At 46.4% G+C, this 9,632-nt stretch overlaps 1 protein-coding gene across 1 annotated transcript in view; it reads right to left on the reverse strand.

The window, feature by feature from the left end:
* The window catches only part of LOC122553793 (deubiquitinase DESI2), a 249,902-nt gene extending 241,858 nt beyond the window's left edge, over window positions 1-8,044 (reverse strand). Inside the window, exon 1 of the mRNA XM_043698127.2 lies at window positions 6,887-8,044. Within this exon, the coding sequence (XP_043554062.1) occupies window positions 6,887-6,925 (39 nt within the window). The 5' untranslated portion in view covers window positions 6,926-8,044. The remainder of the gene's footprint in view (window positions 1-6,886) is intronic.
* Between the last annotated feature and the right edge of the window lie 1,588 nt (window positions 8,045-9,632).

Here is a 9,632-nt window from a genome sequence, read left to right on the forward strand (position 1 = left end):
GAGAGTTCAGAAGAGATTTATCAGAATGTTGCCAGTAATAAATAGTTTGAGTTATAAGAAGAGGCTAGATAGGCTGTTTTTTTTTTCACTGGAGCATAGGAGGTTGAGCAGTGACCTTATACAGAATAGATGGAAAGGAAGATGGACAGGTGGGGCAGTTCAAGAGGGCGGTGCCGAGTTGGAGGATTGGATCTGGGATGAAGTGGTGGAGGAGAGATGAAGAAACTGGAGAATCAATGTTGGATGCCATGTGTGTGAAGGGTCCCTAGGTGAAAGATGAGGCATTGTACCTCCAAGTGTCGGGTGGCTGGTGTTTGGAGGTGGAGGATGCCCAGGACTTGCATGTCATTGGTGGAGTGGGAGGGCGAGTTGAAATGGTCGGCCACAGGAGAGTGAATAGCAGGTGTCATTTTCCTAGGATGGGGGATTTCAAGACTAGGAGACATACTTTTAATGTGTGAGAAGAAAGTTTTAAAAAGGACACGAGGGGCAATTTTTTTAACAAGGAGAGCGGTTCATGTGTGGAATGAATTTCCAGAGGAAGTGGTGGATGTGGGTACAATTACATTGTTCAAAAAAAATTTGAATATGTACATGAATAAGAAATATTTGGAGGGATTTGGGCCAAGTGCAGACAGGGGGACTAGTTTAGTTTGGAAACATGGTTCGTATCAACTAGTTGGACTGAAGGGTCTCTTTCCATGATTCTATGACTCTCTAGGTTCTTTTACTTGTTTTCAAATCTCTATGACATTACTCACTCATCTCTTCCAAACCTCCAATATCTCTGTGTTCCTCTAATGTTGACTTCTTCAGCATCCAGATTTTAATTGCACCATCACTGACAGTCATGCACCATCACTGACAGTCATGCACCATCACTGACACTCATGCGCCATCACTGACAGTCATGCACCATCACTGACAGTCATGCACCATCACTGACACTCATGCACCATCACTGACACTTATGCACCATCACTGACAGTCATGCACCATCACTGACGCTCATGCACTATCACTGACAGTCATGCACCATCACTGACAGTCATGCACTATCACTGACAGTCATGCACCATCACTGACAGTCATGCACCATCACTGACGCTCATGCACCATCACTGACACTCATGCACCATCACTGACGCTCATGCACCATCACTGACGCTCATGCACCATCACTGACACTCATGCACCATCACTGACGCTCATGCACCATCCACTGACGCTCATGCACCATCACTGACAGTCATGCACCATCACTGACGCTCATGCACCATCACTGACACTCATGCACCATCACTGACAGTCATGCACCATCACTGACGCTCATGCACCATCACTGACGCTCATGCACCATCACTGACAGTCATGCACCATCACTGACGCTCATGCACTATCACTGACAGTCATGCGCCATCACTGACAGTCATGCGCCATCACTGACAGTCATGCACCATCACTGACGCTCATGCACCATCACTGACAGTCATGCACCATCACTGACAGTCATGCACCATCACTGATGCTCATGCACCATCACTGACAGTCATGCACCATCACTGATGCTCATGCACCATCACTGACAGTCATGCACCATCACTGACACTCATGCACCATCACTGACAGTCATGCACCATCACTGACAGTCATGCACCATCACAGACGCTCATGCACTATCACTGACAGTCATGCGCCATCACTGACAGTCATGCACCATCACTGACAGTCATGCACCATCACTGACGCTCATGCACCATCACTGACAGTCATGCACCATCACTGATGCTCATGCACCATCACTGACAGTCATGCACCATCACTGACGCTCATGCACTATCACTGACAGTCATGCGCCATCACTGACAGTCATGCACCATCACTGACAGTCATGCACCATCACTGACGCTCATGCACCATCACTGACAGTCATGCACCATCACTGATGCTCATGCACCATCACTGACAGTCATGCACCATCACTGACACTCATGCACCATCACTGACAGTCATGCACCATCACTGACAGTCATGCACCATCACTGACGCTCATGCACTATCACTGACAGTCATGCGCCATCACTGACAGCCATGCACCATCACTGACAGCCATGCACCATCACTGACAGTCATGCACCATCACTGATGCTCACGCACCATCACTGACACTCATGCACCATCACTGACAGTCATGCACCATCACTGATGCTCACGCACAATCACTGACAGTCATGCACCATCACTGACGCTCATGCACCATCACTGACAGTCATGCACCATCACTGATGCTCACGCACAATCACTGACAGTCATGCACCATCACTGACACTCATGCACCATCACTGACAGTCATGCACCATCACTGATGCTCACGCACCATCACTGACACTCATGCACCATCACTGACAGTCATGCACCATCACTGACAGTCATGCACAATCACTGACAGTCATGCACCATCACTGACGCTCATGCACCATCACTGACAGTCATGCACCATCACTGATGCTCACGCACAATCACTGACAGTCATGCACCATCACTGATGCTCACACACCATCACTGACACTCATGCACCATCACTGACAGTCATGCACCATCACTGATGCTCACGCACCATCACTGACACTCATGCACCATCACTGACAGTCATGCACCATCACTGACAGTCATGCACAATCACTGACAGTCATGCACCATCACTGACGCTCATGCACCATCACTGACAGTCATGCACCATCACTGATGCTCACGCACAATCACTGACAGTCATGCACCATCACTGATGCTCACACACCATCACTGACAGTCATGCACCATCACTGACAGTCATGCACCATCACAGACGCTCATGCACCATCACTGACAGTCATGCGCCATCACTGACAGTCATGCACCATCACTGACAGTCATGCACCATCACTGACAGTCATGCACCATCACTGAAGCTCATGCACCATCACTGACAGTCATGCACCATCACTGACGCTCATGCACCATCACTGACAGTCATGCGCCATCACTGATAGTCATGCACCATCACTGACAGTCATGCACCATCACTGACAGTCATGCACCATCACTGACACTCATGCACCATCACTGACAGTCATGCACCATCACTGACAGTCATGCACCATCACTGAAGCTCATGCACCATCACTGACAGTCATGCACCATCACTGACGCTCATGCACCATCACTGACAGTCATGCGCCATCACTGATAGTCATGCACCATCACTGACAGTCATGCACCATCACTGACAGTCATGCACCATCACTGACACTCATGCACCATCACTGACAGTCATGCACCATCACTGATGCTCATGCACCATCACTGACAGTCATGCACAATCACTGACAGTCATGCACCATCACTGACACTCATGCACCATCACTGACAGTCATGCACCATCACTGACAGTCATGCACCATCACTGACACTCATGCACCATCACTGACACTCATGCACCATCACTGACAGTCATGCACCATCACTGACGCTCATGCACCATCACTGACAGTCATGCACCATCACTGACACTCATGCACAATCACTGACACTCATGCACCATCACTGACGCTCATGCACCATCACTGATGCTCACGCACCATCACTGACACTCATGCACCATCACTGATGCTCACGCACCATCACTGACACTCATGCACAATCACTGACACTCATGCACCATCACTGATGCTCATGCACCATCACTGATGCTCACGCACCATCACTGACACTCATGCACCATCACTGACACTCATGCACCATCACTGACAGTCATGCACCATCACTGACACTCATGCACAATCACTGACACTCATGCACCATCACTGACAGTCATGCACCATCACTGACAGTCATGCACCATCACTGATGCTCAAGCACCATCACTGACAGTCATGCACCATCACTGACAGTCATGCACCATCACTGATGCTCACGCACAATCACTGACAGTCATGCACCATCACTGATGCTCACACACCATCACTGACGCTCATGCACCATCACTGACAGTCATGCACCATCAGTGACGCTCATGCACCATCACTGACGCTCATGCACCATCACTGACAGTCATGCACCATCACTGACAGTCATGCACCATCACTGATGCTCAAGCACCATCACTGACACTCATGCACCATCACTGTCATGCACCATCACTGACGCTCATGCACTATCACTGACACTCATGCACCATCACTGACACTCACGCACCATCACTGACAGTCATGCACCATCACTGACGCTCATGCACCATCACTGACAGTCATGCACCATCACTGACAGTCATGCACCATCACTGACGCTCATGCACCATCACTGACAGTCATGCACCATCACTGACGCTCATGCACCATCACTGACAGTCATGCACCATCACTGACGCTCATGCACCATCACTGACGCTCATGCACTATCACTGACAGTCAGGTACCATCACTGACAGTCATGCACCATCACTGACAGTCATGCACCATCACTGACACTCATGCACCATCATTGACACTCATGCACCATCACTGACAGTCATGCACCATTAGTGACGCTCATGCACCATCACTGATAGTCATGCACTATCACTGACAGTCATGCACCATCACTGACAGTCATGCACCATCACTGATGCTCATGCACCATCACTGACAGCCATGCACCATCACTGACAGCCATGCACCATCACTGACAGTCATGCACCATCACTGATGCTCATGCACCATCACTGACGCTCATGCACCATCACTGACAGCCATGCACCATCACTGACACTCATGCACCATCACTGATGCTCATGCACCATCGCTGACGCTCATGCACCATCACTGACACTCATGCACCATCACTGACAGTCATGCACCATCACTGACGCTCATGCACCATCACTGACGCTCATGCACCATCACTGACAGTCATGCACCATCACTGACAGTCATGCACCATTACTGACAGTCATGCACCATCACTGACGCTCATGCACTATCACTGACAGTCATGCACCATCACTGACAGTCATGCACTATCACTGACACTCATGCACCATCACTGATAGTCATGCACGATCACTGACAGTCATGCACCATCACTGACGCTCATGCACCATCACTGGAGCTCATGCAGAATCACTGATGCTCATGCACCATCACTGACGCTCATGCACCATCACTGATAGTCATGCACCATCACTGATGCTCATGCACCATCACCGACGCTCATGCACCATCACTGATAGTCATGCACCATCACTGATGCTCATGCACCATCACTGACACTAATGCACCATCACTGACACTCATGCACCATCACTGACAGCCATGCACCATCACTGACAGTCATGCCTTCTGCTGCTGGGTCCTGGAATTCTGCAATTCCCTCCCAACATATCTCTAGGACTTTCTTTCTTCCTTTAAGATGCACCCTAAAAGCCTACTTCTTGTTCTGACATTTCCTTACAGAGTTCAATTTTAAATTTGTTTGAAAATGTTCCTGCAAAGTGTCTTGGGACATTTCATCACATAGAAGTTGTTTTATAAGTGCGCATTGGTCTGTAATCAATATGTGTTCAAAAACAGAAGTAAATACTTGGAAAGATTCCTATAGATTTTGAACTGAAATCAAGGTTCTGGCATTTCTGTGCAAGTGGTATACCCTCCTTTTTTCACATGTTTACAGACCCTAACTCTGCATCTTTAACACAGCAGATGGAGATATTTAATTTAATTCCAGGTTTCATTTTTGAATGAACGTTTACACAGTGTCTGCAGTGCAACAGAAGTCTGTTACAATTCCGAAGGAGAAACCTGAAAGATTAAGTAGACACTTCAGCCCCAAGGTGCTTTCATATTTTTGGACACTCGCTGGAGTTGTTATTCTTAATAATTAATATAAATACATTAATTACTTTTTATCTACCATGTTCAGGTTTTGATGCTTGCAGTGTCATAATGAATAAGACAGTACCAATAACTGTGCTTAGAACAGAAGTCATTCGAATGACTGAACTTGCGTGCTTGACATTAATTTCCATGTACACAACACCAAAATATCACACTAGTGTATATCATCAAAAAGAAAAAGGATGTCTATGAGTTGTTACAAGTTAGCAAGCACACTGAGAGGCATTACAGTAAGACAAGTTTATCATGTAAATTCCAAATTGAGATTGCATCCTTGAAACTACAGTTAGATAGTTACTTGTAAGTTGAAACTTCTTATAAGCGTTTTCTTTGCTCCCTTCAACTTTGTGAGCTTAAGGTTGGGGGTGCAACTCCGTAGGCAGTCTCTGCTTACACTTGCTCCAAAACCAAACACTAGTGCCTCAGAGATATCAAGAGTGATTCTCCATCATTATGAGGAAGTCACAACATTATTTATTACTTGAATTACAATACCCAGTATACATTGCTAAAGCATTTGCCATCTGCATTCCATATAATTTGACAATGTACAGCACAAAAAGGTTAGAACATCTCTTACTGGGAGATTTGAAGTAGCAGAAGTCTCACAAATGTAGTTCCCTGTGCATTAATATCACAAAGTAATGCCGTTGACAGTTTTATTATACCAAATGCAACATATGGCACGCAGGAGTAATTAGTGCAAAATAGGTTTACAAGATATGCTGTTACATTCCAACTTAAAAGAAAAAAAAGAACATAAGAAGAGTGCTATACATAATTCTCCCATCCAATGCAAATGCACATCATCCCATCTGTAAAAGCCAGCTAATGTAGATTCGATTCCTTGTGCTACAGCGATGGAGCTGTTTAACAACATCTGCGGAGGAGTAAATCCAACAATGATTCCTGGATTTACCGAACAGCCAAACTGACTTTATTTTTAATCGATCAACAGGGTGTTGTTTAACACTTACCATATCGTAAACATTGAGAATCACTGGTTCATTTGCCATCGCTCGTTACAGAGACCACACAGGTCCAATAATCCTTAAATCAGTTACCGGCCACAGTTCACTCTCACTGACCCGGGCTACTGTTGCATCCAGGATCAAACATGCGGGGCAGCTTTGGCTCTACACCGAGATCGGAAATCGGTCCAGTCTCCGAAAATGCACAGCGACGATGGGCTTCCCTCTACTTGGGGCAACGTGATCGAGAGAGGGTGGCGGCAGCTCATCCATAAGTAGTTCCCCTCTCTCCAAATCCAGCCTGCAGGCTAGAGAACCATGGAATGCATTTTGAAACAGAAAGGGGGGAGACAGAGAGAGAGAGCGAAAAGAAAATGCATCAGTTGGAAATCATTGCCTCGGACGCTTCTGACCCGTTGGAGGACGCTGCATGTCCACCGGCCTTCCCCACTCGAGCCTGGGTCGAATTGAAGTGCACGTTAGTTTCGCCCCCTCAGTGGCAAGAGGCAGCAGCGCTTGGCGCTGTCCAGGGTGCTGATGGAGAGGAGCCAGCTCTCGCCTGGCTGGAGTAGGATGACATCACTTGAAGCTGCTCTCCCAGCCAGCCAGGCTTTTTCAAAGCCCGTCCCAGCAAATTGAGATGGAGATTGCAGCGATCCGGTTACATCATGAGCGTCTCCATCTCCAAAGAAGAGCCGGGCACGCTTAAAGCTGGACTGCAACCGCTCGGGGAGATCATTCCTCCCGGACGCGTCAGGCGCCTCCAAAAATAAACGAGAGCACCCTTTTCCGAAAAAGAGTAAGGACCTCACTCCCCCGGGTTTTCCCAAGGCCCACGTCGACCACGTCCTCAGTAACCGAGCGGGGGGACGCCGCTAAATGGGGAACTCCCTTGCACTGCGTTTGCAGCCTGGAGTCAGTCGATGGTTGGGGGAGTGGAATCAGCTGGAGAGCTGCGATTTACAAGTGCGCACTTCGAAATGAGAACTTGCCCCGCCGAGTTCGCCTGGTGGCAAGGGCACCCGCTCCTCGAAAGATGCAGGCACCAGTTGCTAACAGCGGAAGTCGCTTTGAGATTTCCAGCGCACTGGCTCAGCGCAGCCCGGTGGTTTTCGCAAGCCGCTGCTCCCAAGTTTACTCCAAATGCCACAGCTTTTGCAACGGCTTGGCTTTAAATCCAGGCAGTTGGAATTAGATACAGATAGCATTTCAGCAATCCAAAAATAAACCCTCTCATTGCTAACCTTTCACAGAACCACGAACACGTGATTTCCTTGTCGTTTCCAATAGAACGGGCAAAACCATCAACTCCGGATTGTTTATACAGTAATCCAACTGGTGTACTCTGCTTCAATTAACAAGAAGTCAAAGGGACCCGTAATTTCACAGGTACGGTATCCTAATGTGTGATAAAGGTGTTCAGTTATACTTCAACTTCTCAACCTCCCCATTCCAGACTTATGAAATATCATTTTCTTTAAAAAAAAATCTGATTTTCTGATAAAAAGTAAAAGCTAACCCTTTAACCCTGAAGTTACTTTTACATTATAGAAAGTTATTTGGTTCGACTGCTGCTGTTGAGATTTTAAAAGCTGAAGACCAGGTCTTCTTCCCCCAGCCGGACCTTTCAATTCTTAATTCAAGAATTGGAGCCTCACGGATCTTTCTCTGCGTTGCACAGAGTAAACCAGATGGAACTCTAAAGAAGCCTCACAAGACTTCAATGAAGTATTATTGAACAAACCAACGTTCTCAATGTTAGAGCAATTTTCACTCATGAGATTGTTAATTCCAGTTATCTGTTTCTGAGAGATCTGCACATGTGTGGAAACATGTGACCAGTTTATGTATGGAAACCATTTGGTTAAGTTCTATAAAGGAACAAAAGTAAAACTTCTAAGGTACTGTCCTATTCCAGGTGTAAGAATGCCTCCTGATACACCATGGAAGATAGACGTATCAACTTATCAACCTTCAGAGAAAGGAGTACATCTTACAACAAACGATCTTCAACACTGCTAGGCAAATTTGTCTATTCTCCATAACTGTTTGTTTGTGGGAAAATAGATAACATTCATCACAAAACTGAAATGAGATACTGTAAACTAAACTGGTAGGAATTAGATCTATAGCTATACCAGCACTTGAGGTGCAGACACTCTTCTCTTTTGGTCAAAATGAAGATTTATTTGGCTCCTCCAGTTCAGTCAGAAACCAGCTATAATCTGAATAGTAGAGGGATTTCAGACTTTAATGGAATTATCTACAGGATATAGGTAAGAAATGAAAGTAAGGATAATGTACTTGAATTGAAAGGAAGTGACTCATGATATCCCACAAGTGCCTCAAATACTTACTGTGTTCAGTCATGACTTAGATAACACAATAGAAAGCTAAATATCCAAGTTTACTAATGATGCATCGATTGGGTTATGGTAAATAGTGTCATGGAGATCATGTGTCCCTTTCTTGACACAGAAGCTCTGGGTTCAAATTTCACTTCAAGACTTGATGGTCAAGACGGGTACGAATGTTGCCACAGAAGCTCCTTTGGGAGGCTAGTTGGCTGATGTAGATCATATTGGAGCCAACAGTATGTGGCTTGATCTTTGTTTCAGCTGGCATGGCTAAAGGACCTGCCTTCTTGCCCTGACCATGGTGAAGATTATGGTATTGTGGGTTGGAACTGCCTTCAGGCAAGGCACTGAAGAAGTATTGTAGACAGGAGCATGGAATTAAAAAAGTTAAGTTT

Source organism: Chiloscyllium plagiosum, unplaced genomic scaffold, assembly GCF_037043375.1.
Source record: "Chiloscyllium plagiosum isolate Xiang-an unplaced genomic scaffold, Cpla_swu_hap1 HiC_scaffold_8, whole genome shotgun sequence".
NCBI classification, from domain to species: Eukaryota; Metazoa; Chordata; class Chondrichthyes; order Orectolobiformes; family Hemiscylliidae; genus Chiloscyllium; species Chiloscyllium plagiosum.